The sequence below is a fragment of the Muscardinus avellanarius genome, assembly GCF_963383645.1.
Source record: "Muscardinus avellanarius genome assembly, chromosome: 3".
Taxonomy (NCBI): Eukaryota; Metazoa; Chordata; class Mammalia; order Rodentia; family Gliridae; genus Muscardinus; species Muscardinus avellanarius.
In genome coordinates, this window is record NC_137788.1 from 47080533 (window position 1) to 47099895 (window position 19363).

Sequence of the window (19363 nt, forward strand, 5' to 3'; positions counted from 1 at the left end):
TTGATAAGGAATTTCTAGCTACAGAAATATTTATACATAAGACATTGCACAGGATTCTATAAAATATTTCTGTTTATGTCTTGCTCATATCAGTAACTACTATAATTATATAGGAATTTTTTTTCACTGTAAATCCCAAATCCTCAGTCTTTATAACTCTCTCTGCTGGGAATGGAGCCCAGGCTTCATGAATGCTAAGCACATCATCTTCCAGGGAGCCACATTCCAGTCCCTGGACCTAATTCTTATAACTTTCATTTCTTTTGGAATTTGTTATTGACCAGGTAAGCCACATTATTTTTTCTTCTACTTTGATAATGATAATGGTACCAGCACACATGCTCTATGCTTACTCTGTGCCAAGAAGGCTTTACACTAAGTTCCTTTATATGCATTTCTTTACAGAGTGGGTAATATAAGACACATAGACTCATAAGATGGAAGATATATGCCAAGTTAAGAAAATCTTTTTGGACTAAAGTTTCAAATTAGAATTTTTACCAAAACTGAACACAACGTGCATTTTCCATACTTTGGATGAAAGTCCTGTTGACTGATGGCGGCACTGCCAGCTGGAGAATGACTATTTAAAATAATTCTAGAAGCTCGGAAAAGGAAGTCATCTAACAATGGTTTAATGAGTGATGAACCTGGAATAGAGCATAATATTCATGTTGAAGATGAACACAAATTTTAATTCAAAGATTCTATCCTGCACTTTCCTATCAGAGTAGTAAAGGCACTCCAGGCCACCCAAAAGCACTGTGTCTAGTTTCATCAAATGCTTAGTGTTTACTATGTGGCAAAACTCGGGGTGGAAGGACAAGGGACAGGATACAATGGTAGACAAGAGAGGGTGCCTTCTTCAGAAATCTATGGTAGAGTAGAATGTGTCAAGCTTTCACCTCAGAAACTCATGTACCCCACACACTACAAGGCAGATGGTTTGGATAGATAATTAATTCCTACTCTGGGCATAGGGGAGTCCACACAAGGGTTTATGAAACATTTTAAACCTTACTTTCTTTAGGTAAAAATGCTATGTCCTCTTTCTGGTTAAGAATCACTCTTTTCTATTTATCCCCAGTAGTTAAGAAGATTCTGAATAGCCTAGTATGTTATAAGAGTGGTTTGTTTTTTGAATATAATCTATAATATTAGATATGCTTTTACACATGTGTACCTCCAAAGAATCTTCATGTGTACCCTGCCAATGGGGAGAAAGTGGTTGGGGGCCACTTCTTCAGATAACAATCATCCTTAAAAGAAGCAAGTTATAGAATAGATTATGTATTATCAAGTGCATAATAGTAAAAAGGGACAAACCTACTTTGAAATGCACTTTTTACTTTGTAAAAGAAATTCAGTGATTCAACCATTTCAAATGTGTAAAATTTTCTATGTAGTTTAATGACACTGTTAAGGTACATATTAAATTTGCTAGCTATGAGGACTGCACACAATTTCCCATGCACTCTTGAAGGGTCAATTTTCCATAGAATATTCAGCAACTAGCTTATTATCCCAATTAAACAATATACTATGGCATTAACTGAGAACTATGGCATTCAGCCACAGAATAAGATGATGCAATAGTTACCAAGCATTTCCTTTTCTGCCCCACAAAGCGAAAGAAGGGTCTTAATGAGCCGCAAGTGTCCTGCCAATAAGATGTTGTCTGCTTCACTAGTCTCACAGTCAGCTGTGCGATTAGGTTCAAAGTTATCTAGCCATGTAATCTCATCTTCAAGCATGGTAGCTGGGCTGATTCGTAACTGCTCCATTTCTGAAGCTAAGAAGGAAAAAAAAGAAATCCATTAATTCTTTATGGAGTAAAAATCCTGAATTAAAGTCAGCAAAGTCAATTTCCAATCTTTTACTTCACAGATCTCAAAAAAACTTCTCATTAATAAGCTACAGACTATGGAGACCACGAGGCTCTCTCCTTCATAAACCAAACACTGTGGCATTTCTCCTCTGCCACAGGATTTAAGAGACAAAGGAGAAGCTCCTGGTTTAGGGAATAAATCTTCTAGAGAAGAGAGGAAGGCAAGAGCGTGAGAACAACCAATGTTCTCGCAGTGTTTCCTACACTGAGGGAGGAAAGAGTTCTTCAAAGGACAAAGAGATCAAGAGCAGAGCAGCCTGAGTCTGGTTTCTAAGCAATGAGCCTAAGAACTATGCTGTTCTTTTGTACGAAGTATCTCACTTTCCTCACCAAACAAGGATTACAGCAAAGTTCCACAATGGCACCTGTGGGGAAGAGGCAGGGAAGAGTGATTATATTCTACTATAGTCAGAAACAAGCAGAGTCCCTGCATGGTGAAGTGAAGAGAGACACTTTAGAATCCGAGCTGGCCTGGCACCAGTAGTGCAGCTGTGAGCCCTATCCCTACCCCTTATTGTGACCTTGCTTCCTTATTTATGCAAGGCCTAACACCTACATCACTGGGTGCTGTGCCTAAAGTGCCTAGGATAAGCACTTATGAAAAGTACTCCAATCAGATAATATTGGTTATTCCAAGACATTGCATGAGAATTAATTCCCTTGCTTCCCAAGATGCCAAAAAGATCCTAGATCTTTCATATATCATTTAACACCACAAGGAAAGTCTACATTAATAACCTGTTCATTCATTTGAAAGTTGCATGTGTGGAATCAACTCATGATTCCAGTGTTCAGTAAGCTAAGCAGAAAGCAAAGCCTTCCTGGCTGCTCTCATCTTTCACTGGAAGACTGGCTGAGAAGCACATATGAGGCTAGGTAGTTAGAAAGACATGCTTTTTGTGTGGGGGTGGGGGGTCTGAGAATGGAATCCAAGGGCATTCGACCTCTGAGCTACACTACCCGTCTATTTTTTATTCTTTAATTTGAAACAGGGTCTCACTAAGTTATGGAGTGCCTCACTAAGTAGCTGAGGCTGTTAGCGAACTGCAATCCTCCGGTCTCAGCCTCCCAAGTGCTGGGATTACAAGCATGCGCCACCACACCCGGCTAAGACATGCACTCTTGAAGGGTCAATTTTCCATAGAATATTTAGCAACTAGTTTTTATTCCAATTACATAAATACTATGGCATTAACTGAGAACTAAGGCATCCATGTCTCTAGATGAAACATATCTATCCATCAGGATTCTGTTACCTCAGTATCCCACAAAATCAATCTCACGACGCCCTGCATCCTCAGTTTTCGAAAAATATTTATGACAGTGATGAAGGTATTAAGACATGTTGCTGTGTCTTAATGTTGCTGTGTCTTTATGTGTCTGCCACATAAAGAAAGACCTTTGTGTGAAATTTATTTTGGAATTAAGTGATGGGAAAAAGATTTGCTCCTTTTGAGAAACCTTTTTTTTAAAAAATAGGGTATTGAGAAATAATTGCGTACTGTTTTCTTTTAACCTTTAGTCTACAGGAACCTCAGGCAAATTCTGATCATGAGGAGCTTTATAGCCTGCATATGTATAGGTATGCTTTTTCCTCCTGACATTCTTTTGCAATTAATGTTTTTGCTCATCCTGATTTTTTATTTTTATTTTTTTTTGTCGTATGTGGGGCTGAAATTAGGGCTTGGCGCATTTTAGCATCCAGGCAAGTGCTCCACCACTAAGCTACATCCCCCCCCCCTTTTTTTTGGTGGTACTGGGGAAGGAACCCAGGGGCCTTCTACCCCCGGGCTACACTCGCAGACCTATTTTTTTTTTTTATTTGAAAAGCCAGCTGAGAGTGGCTTTGACCTGTCTCAGCCTCTCAAGCATAGGGAATACAAGCCTGTGCCAACACGCCTAGCAGGAGGATCATGGTTCACGAATAGCCTCAGCTACTTAGTGAAGTCCTTTGCAACTCAGTGAGACCCTGTTTCAAAATAAAGAATAAAAAAATAGGGCTGGGGTGTAACTTGGAGGTAAAATGCCTCAGGTTCCATCCCCAGTACTGGAAAAAAAAAAAAAAAAAAGACAAGAAAAAGAAAAAGAATTTATGTTGAGAACTGATTTTGCTAAGTTGCCCAGGCCTAGAACTTGTGATTCTCCTACCTCAGCCTCCTGAGAAGCTAGGTCTAAAGGCATGTACTCTGTGCCTGCCATTAGGTAACTTATTTCCTGAAAACTGAAGCAAATTCTTTGTGTCAAGAGTGGGGAGTAAGCTAGCAAACAACTAGATCTAACAACTAACACTTACATAGCACATTCCAATATACATTTGTATTATTAAGGTAAAGTACAGATGATTCACATCTTAACACTCTAATAAGAGAATTGTTAACAATGATACTTCAATCACATAATTAACTTCTATTGCTATCAACATGTTTTAATAGATTTACCCTCATTCTTTCAATGATCAAGCTTTAAATAGATTGTACTATATTATGATCACAATAGTTCCATGTTCATGAAATTAAAATGAGTTATGACCCATGACAAATTTTCTTTTGGGGGGTAGTACTGGGGATAGAAAAGAAATAGGTACGTCAGATTCAGAAATATCTTTCTTTCCTATTCTCCCACCCCAAATCCAAGTTAAACATTTACTTACTTGTCAGATCATCTAATAATTGGCACCTCAAATCAAAATACTCCATACACTGAGATAATAGTCTAAAAAATAAATAGGTTTCAGTTACTAAAAATTTGATTTGAAAAAAGCATTTTTCTTATAAAAACAAATTCATAAGACAACAAAGCAAGATAAATTTCCTAACCACAAAATAAGAACTTTTACATTTATTTAAATTCTACTTTAGCATGGAATGTATTAATGATCTTACTAATAGATATACAAGAAAGGAGTAATAGTATACAGAGAGGAAAACTTAAAACTTATGTTTTTAAGTAATTTATGTGTTGAGTACATTTGTTCAATCAATTATCAGCCAATATTACTATGACCTTCGAAGTGCCTGGAACTGTCTTAGGGGAACACTGAACAAAACAACAAGAAGACAAACAGCAAATAAAAAATATACACATATGTCAAGTGGTGACAAGCACAAGGAAGCATAATAAAGCAGAGCAAGAGAAGAGATGGAAAGACTATTTTATCTAAGATGATTAAAGCAACTACAGTGGTTAATGTACAACACAGGTTTTAGAATCAACCACTGATTTTATTTGTTTGTTTATTATTTATTTTGCGGTACTGGAGATGGAACCCAGGGGCATTTACCTCCGAGCGACACCCCCAGCCCTATTTTTTATTCTTTATATTGAAACAGGGTCTAAGTTGCTGAGAGCCTCACTAAGTAACTGAGGCTGGCTTTGAACCTGCATGATCCTCCTGTCTCAGCCTCCCAAGTATGGGATTATAAGCGTGTGCCACCAGGCCTGGCTCAACCATTGATATGTGTGTGTGTGTGGGGGGTGGGTACTGGGGTTCCTGGAAACCCTTCTACCTCCAGGCTACACTCCCAGACCTATTTTATATTTTTTATTTGGAAACAGGGTCTCTTAAGCCAGTGAGGCTGGCTTCAAACCTGCGCGATCCTCCTGTCTCCACCTCCCAAGCATGTGGATTACAAGTGTGCGCCACCATGCTGGCATCAACCATAGATTTTAATTCGAGTTCTACTGCCTGTAGCTGAGTGTCTATGGACAATTTATTTCACTTCTAAACCTCAGCTTTCTGATTTCTAAAATGCTTAGTACAGTACTAGAACTAAACATGCATGTATATAACAAATATACATAAAAGGCTTGAGATACTAGTGATGAAATATAGAATGAACCAAGATTTACAATTATAAAAAATAGAGAATTTAAAGATAAATTGAGGATTTATGATAAATGCACATAAAGAAATTAGTAAACTAAATACATATAAAACCTGGGCATTTAAATAGGTTGCATAATTTCCAAAACTATGCAAAAACAGAATATTTTAAAGGCTTAAACATTTCAACTAAAGAATCACTGGACTGGGCATGGTGGCGCACGTTTGTAATCCCATGCTTGGGAGGTGGAGACAGGAGGATCATGTAGGTTCGAAGCCAGCCTTGCTGGCTTAAGAGACCCTGTTTCCAAAAAAAACACTGGTCTTTAAATAAAAGCACCATCAGTTTGGAAACATTTTAACTTGGAAAAGTTAGAGTTCTAAAGTAAAAAAATATGAGCAAAAGAAAAATTTATAGCTCTTAATTCAGATATTTACTGGGAATAAATAATTTTCCAAAATTTGGTTTCACACTATTAAGAAATTACTTGGCATTACTAGAAATACACAACTAATGTTTACTTCAGTAGTAAACTGTAAGAATTAATTATAAATTTTAGCTAAAATTTCAATACTGATAGTCAATCATAATGATTTTATTTAAAAAGTGGAAATCCTGACTTTTTCCTCACTTATATATTTGGAATCTTAAGGGACCCCAAGGAGCCAAAAGACTCTTGAAAAAGAAGAAAGTTGATGGATTCATCTCTCCTGATTTCAAGTTTACTACAACATAATAAGTAATGTGTTACTGGCAAAAAGACACATATTAACCTATGGAATAGAATCAAAGGACCCAAGTATACTCTTACAAATATGATAAAAGGATACTCAACAAGGGTTCCCAAACCATTCAATGGCAGGAAGCACAGTTCCTTCAAGAAATGGTACTGGGATAATTGGATGTTCACATGGAATGAAGTTGGACCTGTACTTATGCTAATCAAAAACCTACATATATGTGTTAAAATTATAAAACCCTATACATGTTAAATTATAAAACCCTTTGAAGAAAACATAGGGGGAAAGCTTCATGACATAGGATTTGGCAACAATTACTTGGAAATGACACCAAAAAGCATCAGCAACAAAAGGAAAAATAGAAAAACTGGACTCAAGATTAAAAAAAATATGTGTATCACTAGAACACCTTTTATTTATAAAGCATATACACAGGATGGCTAAAAGGCAGTTCACAAAATAGGAGACTTAATAGTCAAGATATACAAAAAATTTAATAAATTTAAAAATGGATAAAGATCTCAGTCATTTCTCCAAAGATATACAATGGCCAATCAACACAAAGTAGATGTGCTTTCATCTCAGAGTCACTAGGGAAACGCCAACCAAAACCACAATCAGGTATCAATTCACACCCACTAGAATAGTTCCTTTTAAAAACAAAAACAAAACTCCCCAGAAACAAATCTTAGCTAGGATATGGAGAAGTCAGAACCCTTGTGCACTGCTGGTGGGAAAGTAAAAATGGTACAGTTACTGTGGAAAGCAGTATGGTAGTGACTCAAGAAATCAGTCACAGAATTACCATATGATCCAAGAATTACCCTCCTCGGTATTTATGCAAAAGAACTGAAAGAAAGGACTCGAATAGGTATCTGAACACTCACATTCATGGTAGCATTATTCCAAATATTGAAAGAAAGAAAATAACCCAAATATCTATCTATAGATGAATAAGCAAATATGCTCTATATATACACAATGGAATATGATTCAGCCTTAAAATGAGAATTCTAATACCTTCTATACATGTATGAATCGTAAAGACGTTATAAAAAATGACATAAGCCATACACAAAAGGACAAATATTTTATGATCCCACATATATTAAGTATCTAGAGTAGTAAAATTCACAGACAAAAAAATTCAATAAACAGTGGTTGCCAAGGGCTGGGGAAAAGAAAAGATGGGGAATTATTATTCAATGGGTATAGAGTTTCATTCTGGAATAATAAAAAAACCCTGGAAATGAACAGTGTATACATACCATCAAATGACATAAAAATAGTTAAATAATATATTTTGTTAGGTTTATTTTACTATATTGAAAAACAAAGTGTCCATGGTTGGATGCTTATATATATTAGGAGTTTACAGGAGTCCTAAAACTTCTCTTCAGGGTTCTCATTTAAAAGCATATATACAAGGAAAGTAGATGCTGAATTCACATCCCTCCATGACATCTTTTAAGCCTCACAACATCTCTGATAAATTGAGTTGGATAAAGTGGCATAGACTTGAGGTCAAAGAGGGACCTCCTTGTTCTAGGACTAGGTCAGAGAAACAGCTGTGATGGATGCAGGTTAGCCTGCTGCCTCTGGGACAAGCAGAATGGACTTAACTAAGTCATCCTGGGTGGCTGGACCTCACTCTTTCTTACATGTATAAAAACCAAGTCAGAAAGCTAGGAGGATACTCTAGCCACCTCTAGACATAGGGCTATTAAGTATCTGAGCCAAGAAAGTGATGTGTGGGGACAGGAACAGTGTGACCTTTATATATTGACCTGGCTCAAATCACTTCTGTACTATACTAACCAGCTCTATCTCTCTGGGATAGATGGACTGGGAGAGGGGCAGCTGGGGGAGACGGAGAGGAAAGCCACATAGTGGTTTAATTCTCCTGTCCTATATGAGGGAAAAAAATATATATAAGTGCCCTCTTTTAGGGTCCAAATGTTAAAAAACAGGTAATGCATTATGGACTTTAAGGACCAATTCATAAATATTATTCACCTTTTTTCTTTTGTAACATGAACTTTTTCATCTGTATTACATACCTCTGATTGACTCCTCTCATAATACTAGTTGGTGACCAGAGAGGCAGCTGAGCCGTGAGAATGACACCTAGGAGGAACTGATTTGGTTTCTGTACATCTGGATGAGCTGAAGTATCTGTCTGACTAAGAGTGTACAGTTGATCGCAGGCAACCCGGCGGATCTGAAATTATATTAGTGGCAAAGGACATATGTCAGTCAACTTTTTGAGATTCTCTCCAAAGTTTACACAATTTATTTAATCAAGTTTCTGAAGGACACTAGAAAGGTTTGCGTGTTCTAATTTTTAATGGTAGACTCCACTGAGTAAATGGGCTAATTAAAAAAAAAAAGCTAGGTGGTGGTGGTGCAAGCCTGTAATCCCAGTATTTGGGAGGCTGAGAAAAGAGGATCCTAGGTTCATAAACAGCCTCAATAATTTAGGGAGGCCCTTTACAACTTAGACTCTGTTTCAAAATAAAGTACAACAAAACAAATTAACATAAATAGGGCTGGGAGTATAGCTAAAGATAGAATGCCTTTGGGTTCAATCCCCAGTGCCAAACAAAACACCTCAAAGTGCGGTTTGGGAGCTGATTTCCCATATTATTCTATCTGAATCAAAAAGAATCAGCCAGGCATGGTGGCACATGCTTGTAATCCCAGCATTCAGGAGGCGGAGACCGGAAGATCGCGGTTCATAGACAGCCTCAGCTACTTAGCAAGTCCCTTTGCAACTCGGTGAGACCGTTTCCAAATAAGACTAAAAAACAGGGTTGGGAGTATAGCTCAGAGGTACAATGTCCCTTGGTTCCATCCCCAGAACACACACCCCCCCCCACACACACGAAAGAATCAGGTTTATAACTTAATGTAAACTAAAATCCAAAGACACTTCTTCGAGGGTTTAAAAAAGTTATTTTCAAGGTCATATTTACAAAGCCAGAATGATAACACCTATGGCTTCAAAGTATTCTTGCCTGGTTTTGGCTGAAATGCTTAATGCCAACTTTCTTGGAAAGCACTGGATGGTGCTCACTATGATATTCTGGCTGTCCTAAACAAGCAATTAATCACACAATTAGTCTCATAGCTTTGGTGGGCTATAAAGAAGGTGGTAGAGGGGAGGTAGCCCGACGGGTCATTTCCTTCAGAGTGCTCTGCTGCCTTTGGATGACTCTGAGAGGTCTAAGTACCGTCATTTCTGTGCTTCCCTAATGTCACAAGTACCCAGGAGAGCCCACAATATAACAAGACCAAAGGGGTCTTAATAGAAACGGAAAAAACCCTTACCTCAGCACTTGGTGATCCAAGAAGAATATCGATGATAAAATCAGCAACACAGGGCAAGCTATAGAAAGACGCTAATGATAAGAACAAGGGGAAAAAAGAACTTAGAGAATGAATCTTTAAAAATTTGAGTGAGTTTAATTTCTTAAGCTAACCTTAGGCAGGAGTTTATCTCTTCTTTGTACATGGGATCAAAATTCAGGGGCTTCTACAACTGTTTCCATATCTTTTCATTAAACCCATGAAATTTTAAGGCAGTGATGAGAAGGAGTTATGTCTTAGTATCTTTTATAGCTCATGTCTTAGCAAACTGCCTTGCATGTACCAGTTACAGAATAAATGTCTAACCTTGATAAACTATCGATACTTATAACTGTAAAATGTACCCTGAAATAAACTCACAAATTATAAAAGATGAAAACTTGGAGGGAAGTTATAATTTTTTCATCTTGATCTCAAAATATCTCTAAGTTAAACAATTTTGAGAAAACCAAATTAAAAGCATGGCATAGGTTTTAAAATCATTTCATAATGATACATATCTCATTTAAAATCTTCAAAAGCATTCTTGCTCAGGTTTATATACCATTTTAGATACCACTAAAATATTTCAAAATGTCTACTTTCTTCTATATTTATCTTGATTAACTTTACTCTGATATTGGCAATTAGTTTAGATGTTATACAAACTATATAATGATCCCCAATTCTACACAGCTCGTAGATCCCAGTACTTGGGAGGCTGAAAAGGAAGGATTACAGGTTTGAAGCCAGCCTCAGCAAACTTAGTGAGGCCCTGAGCAAAATAGGAGACCTTGTTTCCAAAGAAAAAATAATATAGGGCTGGGGAGAGGGTAGTTTAGAGGCAGAATGACCCTGGGTTCAATCTCCAGTACTACAAAAAAAAGTAGAGTTGCTAAGATTCATGCCTTAGTATTTGTTTCTTGAAAGTCAGTGTTTGGAGCTGGAGATTCAGCAGCAAACAAAATGTTTTAAGCCTGTCTTCAGGAAGATTATAATCTAGTTGAGGGATGGTGGCAATAAAACAAATAAGTAAATCATGTTATTATAGAGAGATAAATGCTATAGAACTAAGTAAGGGGTTTGGGAAGTGCTCATACAAGGGGAAGACTAATTTATTTTAAAAAGGTGGTCAGGGAATGTCTTACCAAGATGGTACATGAGCAACAAAGCCTTATAGGAGATGAGGAGAGAGCCATGTGGAGAGATGGGGAAAGAACACACTGGAAAGATGAACAGGAAGGTGTGTTGGGTCTTGGGGGAATAGCAAGGAGACCAGAGAGTAAGGGGGAAGAGTAGAAGGTGAAGGTGTAGAAGTATCAGGTGGGTTGTGTTGGGCTTTGAAGGCCTTAATAAAAACCTGGCATTTATTCACTGGAAGGTTTTGAGAGAGGAGTGATACAATCTAATTTATATGTTAAGAGGTCCACTCTGGCTATTGTGTGAATAAACAGCAAGAGTAGAAGCAGGGAGACTGGCAAGGGCACTACAGCTACAATGCATGTAAGAAAAGACTACAGATCAGAAGTACAACAGTGAAGGTGCTGTGAGGGTGTCATTTAGGTACAGCTGAAAGGCGGACACGCCCACAGATTAGAAGGGTGTGGAAAAAAGCAATGAAGGGTGATTCTCAAGTTTTTGGTCAGAACAAATGAGACTGAAACTGCCTTTAAGTTGAAAAGACACTTGAATAATATGGGAAAGATCAGGATTTGGGTTATGGACAGACTGTTCAATATTTGATATCCTAGAAGGAGGTTGGGGGAGTGGTCCAGGTCATAGATCCCAACTAAGGCATGGATGGTTGGAATTACTGCTGTGAAATTGGATGAAATCACCAAAAGAATAAGCATAGACAGAGCGGAACCAATGAGGCACTTAGCCCTGAAGGTGCTAATGTTAAAGAAAGATTAGGAGCCAGGCATGGTGGCACAGGCTTGTAATCCCCACGCTTGGGAGGCTGAGACAGGAGGATCATGGGTTTGAAGCCAGCCTCAGTTACTTAGTGAAGCTCTCAGCAACTTAGTGAGACCCTGTTTCCAAATAAAATATAAAATAGGTCTGGGAGTATAGCCCGGAGGTAGAAAGCCTCTGGGTTCGACCCCCAGCACCCCCCCACATTACTATTTGCCCTAGTTCTAGTTCCCCAAAGCCAAAAATAAAGAGAAAAGGGCAAGTTGCACAATTTTTAATAATAAAATCTTCAGGAATTGATACCTAATTCTAATTATATAATTTATGAACTAATAATATGAGTGTTTGTAATTCCTCAGGCAGACAGTGAGCTCCTAGAGGGCATACATGCTGTCCTTGTAAAATCTACTGTGGAATCTTTTATATCGAAGGTGCTGTACGAACCAGTCTAGCACTGTTCTTACCTACTCCACATGCTGATTTCCTCCCTCCTTTCATTTCTATTAATACAACACTATCTATGAGGCATTGTAAGTAATTTCCAACATAAACATGGCCTTCCCCTGAAAGCAATTAATCACAAAGAAGCCTCCTACCTAGCTGCTGGCTCCGAAGCTGTAGGCATGTGACAAGGAGAGACAAAGCCTCTCCAGCGATCAGTGAGTCTTTGGTGGATACAGACTGCTGTCGGACACAGATTCCTGCGTGCAGGGCTACTGGCTCTCCTTCACTTCCAGAGCTGCAATTGCTTCCTGGAAGCAGATAATCACAAGTTTACTGTGGATCATGTAAGAACTGGGCACGATTCTAATATCTTTTAGTATATGATCCAGAATACTTGCGTACCATTAAATACTTCAAGAAAGCACTTTTGTCTCAGAAACAAGGGACTCAATCACGATAGTGGAAATGCCCTAACTGTTTTGTCTTTAAAACACATTTGGCAAGCTGGGAATGGTGGTGCACACCTATATTCCCAGTACTTGGGAGGCTGAGACAGGAGGATCACAGATTCACAACCAGCCTCAGCAACATAGCAAGGTGCTCCACAACTTAGTGAGATTCTGTTACCAAAACAAAACAAAACAAAAAAAAGAGTATAGCTCAGAGGTTTATGCCTGAGTTCAATCTCCAGTACCACTAAAAACAACAACAAAAAAACACATTTGCAGGAATTCAAAATTAATTCACAAGGCAAAACATTAACATTTCATGTGGTAAAGAATAGTGCAACATGGGGGCAGGAGAAAACCTTTACAGAGTATGAGAAATGTTCATATCTTGTAACTTGATCTCTGGGTTACATGCACATTAAAAAAACTATACACTTAGTATTTCTGCATTTTAGTATATTATAATTCTTAAAGAATTTTTATTATTGAGGTATTAATAAACAGAACAGGAAAAAACAAATGAAACTAATATAAAAAGCTATATAAAAAGACCCAACTGAAAATACCATGCCAAGCCAGGGGTGGTGGTACACATCGGTAATTCCAGAACTTGGGAAGCTGAGGCAGGATTGCAGGTTTGTGACCAGCCCCAGCACACACACACACACACACACACACACACACACACACACACACACACACACACACCACTTGCCAAACCAAAAAAGAACCACTTCACAGGTCAAAATTCTAGATGAATTTGTGTTATAGCCACAATTATTGGCCTCATGACACTTTTAACAGTAAAGCTTTTTTCAGTAAAGCTAAAACTGCTGGATTCGGTTTCTCCACTTACTCTATACTCTAAATTTTTTTTTTAAATAAAGGATGACATACATATATAGTTATGTACACAAATATTAAGCATGATCACTTTTTTACTACTGTTCAAAAGTAAGAGAAATGACTCCCAAATCTGCACATAAATTATTCTTATAGTTATTTGTTGACCAACGTTCTCATCACTGTCCCTTTTTAAATTAGTACCTGAACTGCTGAGTCTGTTTCGAATTCCAGCAGGAAAAAGAGAATTACTTTCTTTAATTGGCTGGCTACTCCCAACAAGGTCCAGTCGTCCTGCAGCTGCAGCCCACGACAATCTCATGAAACAAGCCACAGTAGAAGTGAAATCACTTACTTCCATAGTCTAAAGAAGTGTGGAAAGAGTGTTAGGAGAAAAGGCAGTGCAGTTTTTGGACACATTCCAGTCTCTTCTGTACCTTCCTACTGGCCTCAGTTTTAGGAGACTTTGACCTCGGAAGTCTTTAGGACAGCCCTTTTCACACTACCATACTGTTCAGACTTACAAGATCTGTTATCTGTGAAACAGACTCTAATCTCCAAGTCCTGGATTTAAATCACTTTTTACATTTTAGGGGGCAGGGACTGGGAATTAAACCCAGGAGCATTCTACCTCTGAGCTATATCCTCAGCTCCTTTTTAAATTTTTATTTTGGACAGCATTTTGGTAAGTTGCCCAGGCTGCCCTCAACTCGAGATCCACTGGCCTCAGACTCCCAAGTAGCTAGATTACAGTCCTGTGTCACCATCCCCAGTTCAACTGGTTTTTACTGTCCCCTTTCCCACATGCTGCCATTAGCCTCTGAATTATCTTGTGGCTTCACATACAAGCTCTGGTTTTGTCTTTAACTTTGCTCACTCTCTTTTCCTTGAACAAATCTCCTCTTTCTCCTTATCTAATCCTCACCTCATTTTCAAAACCTGGCTCAGATGCCACATCTAACATGAAAATCATCCATGACAGCCAGGTGAAGGAATTTATTCCACTTATTGCGAAGGTCCACAGGATGTTCCTTGTAACTCTCGATTGTAACATCTACCTTAATTTATAATTACTTCTGCACTAGTGGTCTCTTTCTTAACATTTCTTACCTTGAAAGCAATATTCACATCTTAAATACTTTTATATCCATAGTCTTCTCTCCCAAGTAGGGCCATCTAAGTAGGAGGTTCTTAATGCTGCTTAAATACACTAACCACTTACTTGTATTGCAACTCGAGCAGCAGGGATGATTTCCTCGACTCTGATAGAAGACCTATCAGATACTGACAACTGTCGGTAGGATGACTTTTCTGGGGTACCACATAAGGACATCTGTCTGCTTGTCTGCCGGCTGACATTTCGGAATGGGCGAGAAGAAAGTGCTTCTATGCCATCTTTGGTAAGGTCTTCATCTAATAATGTGGGCATTGTTTGTCCAACAAGTAAAAACCTTAAAAAGAAAAAGCTGGACTTATTCAAGGTCATCTTATATCAAAGTGATGTAATTTGGAAGAATAAAATCCAGTACTACCTTGTGAGACTAATACAACATTTACTTACCTTGCAAGTTGTAGACAGATGGAATAAACACCCTGCCTTGTCTCGTAGTCTACTTCTGATGGAATGGAATCCCTCTGCATGACATTTACAACCAAACTTCAAAGAAAAGAAGGGAGCATATTATAGTTTTCTATTATTTTCATAAGAAATTTTTCTAAGCACTGTAATTGCTAATAAATGTCCTTAGTTACTAAGTTTCTACAATATTTTTACATAGAAAATAAACTATACATACTTCTATTACAGTGATTTCCTAGGATACATATAATCCTGGGCCCCAGAGTATTCATATAGTTCCCATTCTCACTAACTGGTTTGAGTTCACTGAACAACTGCAATTTGGTACTAGCCAAATAACCAATTCAAAAATATATCAAGAATTGGTGTACTCAATCAAGCTGTTTTTCACATCCACGACACCCCGCGTTACTGCAGGAGCTTCCTCTTTTCTTCTACCCTTGCCCCTCTACCCTCCACATCTCCTCTCAAAAGATAAACCACAGTGATTTTTAAAATATAAGATATCATGGTATTTTTCTGCATAAAATCTTTCAGTAGCTTCTTACATGAATAAAAAGCAGAGTCTGCACAGCAGCTTGCAGGAGGGTACATACCCCAACCTCCAGAATCTGCGTAACCTTATGTCCCAGCTCCCCGTCTCCCTCACTCGGCCCCAATCATGCAGGCCCACACAGGTAGATCTCCACGCAGGGGCAGGCGCTGGCTACTCCTCTGGACAGCTCTCCCCTAGGTAGTTCTAGGCCTTGCCCCTCATCTTCCTCAGGTCTTAATAAAATGTCACCCACCGATGAATTTTTTCCTAATCTCCTTATCAACAATCACAACCATCTGCATCCCAGCTTCCTTCTATTTCTTTCTACAGAACGTATCACCATCAACATAAAACTTTCTTTGTTTGTTGTTTGTAACTCCTCTAGACAACAAGCTTCATGGGGGCATAGACTTTGTCTAATTTAATCACTGCTTTGTTCCCTGGGCTCAAAATGATGCCTGCTATGTGAATTAGCCACCATACACAAATAAGCCAAAAGTATAATACTTTCATTATCCTAGACCTGGAGATGGCTGGGTAATTTGAAATACATTTTTACTAAGAATATGTCTGAAAGACTACACTGTGCCTGAGACCTTCCACTTGGCTTGGGAATTTTTTTAGCTTTCATTTCCCTGTTTCCTCTCCCTGTTCTCTCCTTGAGGTTCTTGCCCAGCTTGTCTTTCCCACCAGACCGCCACAGAGGAATTCCTAAGACCATCCTTGGCTTGAGTTTCTGGCTCGTCTCCTCTTCCAGAGGAACTTTCTTCCAGTCTTTCTATCTTCATTCTATCTCCCCACAGCTCCTGAAACAGGAGCCCATCTGCAAGCATTCTTTCATCCTGCTCTCCATCTGGCTGAGAGTACCCTTTCCCCTCATCTACTAAAGAGCTTTCTATTTGTTTTTAATGCCTAGCTCAAAGGTCAATCTCTGTGAAACACTTCCTAACCTTCTTTTTTTTCTTTTTCTTTTTCTTTTTTTTTTTTTGCGGTACTGGGGATGGAACCCAGGGGCATTCTACCTATGAGCTACATCCCCAGGCCTATTTTTTATTCTTTATTTTGAAACAGGGTCTCACTAAGTTGCAGAGAACCTCAATAAGTAGCTGAGGCTGTCTGCCAACCATGATCCTCCCGTCTTAGCCTCCCAAATACTGGCATTACAAGCGCTCAACACCACACCCGGCTACTTCCTAATCTTATTATCCCAGCAAACTTACCACTACATTTTTGGCCTCCTTTCCCCAGCATTGTACGTACATAAATATGTATTTATCTGTACTGGGTATTTTACCTCCAACCCATACCCACAGACTTATTATTATTATATTTTGCGGGTCTGAGGATGGAACCCAGGGGCATTCGACCTCCAAGCTACACCCCCCTTCCCTATTTTTTATTCTTTATTTTGAAACAGAGTCTAAGTTGCAAAGGGCCTCCCTAAGCAGCTGAGGCTGTCCGTGAACCACAATCCTCCTGTCTCCAACTCCCGAATGCTGGTATTACAAGTGTGTGCCACCACGCCCGGCCCATAGTACCCCTAGCCCTCTTTTATTTTTTATTTTGAAATAGAGTCTCACTAAGTTACAGGGAGCTTCACTAAATTTGAGTGAGGCCAGCCTTGAACTTGAGATCCTTTTCTCAGCTTCGGCCCAACTTATATTTTAATACTTATTAGATGACCAGTAAGTTGTTACTTTTTGCTAAACTATGAGACTCTCAAGGGCAGGAAAGATGTCTAGTTTACCTTTGCATCCCTGTTGTTAATGCCTTGCACAAAATCAATTTATCTGAGAATCGAATCATTTTATTTTAAACTGATGGGAGAATAAAAAAAAAAAAAGAAATACAAATAGAGTTGGCCTACTCATCTCTATTCTATTCTTTTCCCTCACCCCTGTAAGTTTTTCAAATAATCAAAAGTCATAAAATGAATTAAGATATTCTAAAGGACTGAAACATCATTCATTATTTTTAAAAGTCTCACAATGCTTCCCATAGTGCTTTGTAGAATAAGCAAGGCTTTGCAGGAAAAATGAACAAATGCAACTATACTTGCTTTCTTTAACTCACATACCTCAAACCTCCTGCTTTGAGGAAGTTCTCACAGAAGGATTTTGCACAGCTTCTTGCCATGTCATCATCTGCTGTTGGCATGAGTTTGAAGCTCAGAACCTAGGAAATAAGCATAGTTAATCATCTCAACATTTTCTGCAGAAATGACTTCTTTGCTAAGTAAAACATTTAGATGACTCAAGCTGAAATCTCTTTAAATGCCACTCCCTAGTTCTCCTCCCAGAAGTATATGGAGGCTGATGTTTTACAATTAAGATGGTCACATTTTCCATATTCTATTTAATAGGAAGAAAAACCTTTCTGTTCTAGCAGAACACTTTTTGTGAAAATGAAAAATCTCAGGATTTCAAGGTACAGATAACTTTAGATGATATGCTAGATTTGTTCTTTAGAAAGTATGTAAGCACCAAAATAGTAGAAATATTGATGAGCTAACGAAGGACTTTGGTTCCTATTCACTGAATATCTGAAACATACTTGGCGTACATTATAGGTGAAGGGCTTGTGACCATAAGTGATCTCCTACCTTAGGTCACATGATTAAAATTCAAATTCAGATGTGTCTCAATATAAAATATAGGTCCCTTCTCCAACTACCTACCTAATAAAAGCTTGTTGTAGAATGGTAGAAAAGAATTTCATAAAAATAATCATACCATAGTATAAGACTAAATTTAATCAACATTTTAGTTTTACTAGCTGAGATAGTACACATGTAATTTCCCCCTTCTGCCTCAGTTTTTTTTGCCAACTAAAGGAGTATTATAAGAAGTAAAAACCATCTTTTCTGCAGAAGTAGCAAACTACATAGAAATGTACTCCTAACATGAGCATTCACTGTTTTAATGATACATGTATATGTATACTCCACTCCCCAAAATTTTCCAGAAGTCTACCATCTTAGTTTGGTCATCTATCTTAGCTCATAATTGACCTTTAGTTGACTAGGAATCTTCCAGAAGTTTACCATCTTATAGTTTGGTCATCCATCTTAGCTGATAATTGATCTTTAGTTCATTGTGAATCTTCCAGAAGTCAACCATCTTAGTTTTGGTCATCCACTTTAGCTCTTGAATATTAAACATTGATTCAGAGTTACTGTCTGTCTTGGAAAGTAGCCAACAGCAAAGAGTTGTCGGTTGTCAACCCAACCCCTCCCTAATTCAGGGTGAGGGGCAGGATGGTGTTAGGGATAAAAGCCGAGCAGACTGCCTGCTCAGTGTGCTTGCTAACTGGACTCTATGTTGGTTACACACACTTGTGCAGAAGTAAATTGTCTTTCCAAGTTACTTTTGGTTTTATGAGCTTGATCTGTAGCTTTCCTATAATCCACTTCTAATAGAATGAAACCACACTTACCAGAGGATTGCTTGGATTAAAGAAGACATGAGTTTAAGTTGCTTAGTGCCAGCACCAGCACAAAGTACTCAGAATATACAGCTGATTTAGTGGTTATGATTTAAAAGTCCAAGTCATAAAAAGTGAATTTCTTATTACCTCACTTCTATACTAGGTGCAGTTAAAGATCACTTTTTCACTCTAAAAAATCTGCATCTATGACCCTATGGTCATTATGAGATCCAAATTTAATGTGGGGTTTTTGTTAAGAGATGTTTTCTTCTTAGGTTTCTCCTAGGGAAGTGGGATCCTCAGCCGCAGATGGTGCACTGCATGTGAGAAGGGGCTCTGTGCTCTTCCAGTCCTCCCTACCTTCCTGTACTGA

At 38.3% G+C, this 19363-nt stretch overlaps 1 protein-coding gene across 1 annotated transcript in view; it reads right to left on the reverse strand.

Moving 5' to 3' along the window:
- Positions 1-19363, reverse strand: part of USP24 (ubiquitin specific peptidase 24) — a gene marked incomplete at both ends in the record, with an annotated part of 137394 nt that overhangs the window by 42513 nt on the left and 75518 nt on the right. The window contains 10 exons of the mRNA XM_080690941.1: positions 533-650; positions 1601-1792; positions 4539-4600; positions 8513-8673; positions 9783-9853; positions 12311-12466; positions 13655-13814; positions 14673-14901; positions 15012-15107; positions 17642-17739. Of these exons, the coding sequence (XP_080547067.1) occupies positions 533-650; positions 1601-1792; positions 4539-4600; positions 8513-8673; positions 9783-9853; positions 12311-12466; positions 13655-13814; positions 14673-14901; positions 15012-15107; positions 17642-17739 (1343 nt within the window). The remainder of the gene's footprint in view (positions 1-532; positions 651-1600; positions 1793-4538; positions 4601-8512; positions 8674-9782; positions 9854-12310; positions 12467-13654; positions 13815-14672; positions 14902-15011; positions 15108-17641; positions 17740-19363) is intronic.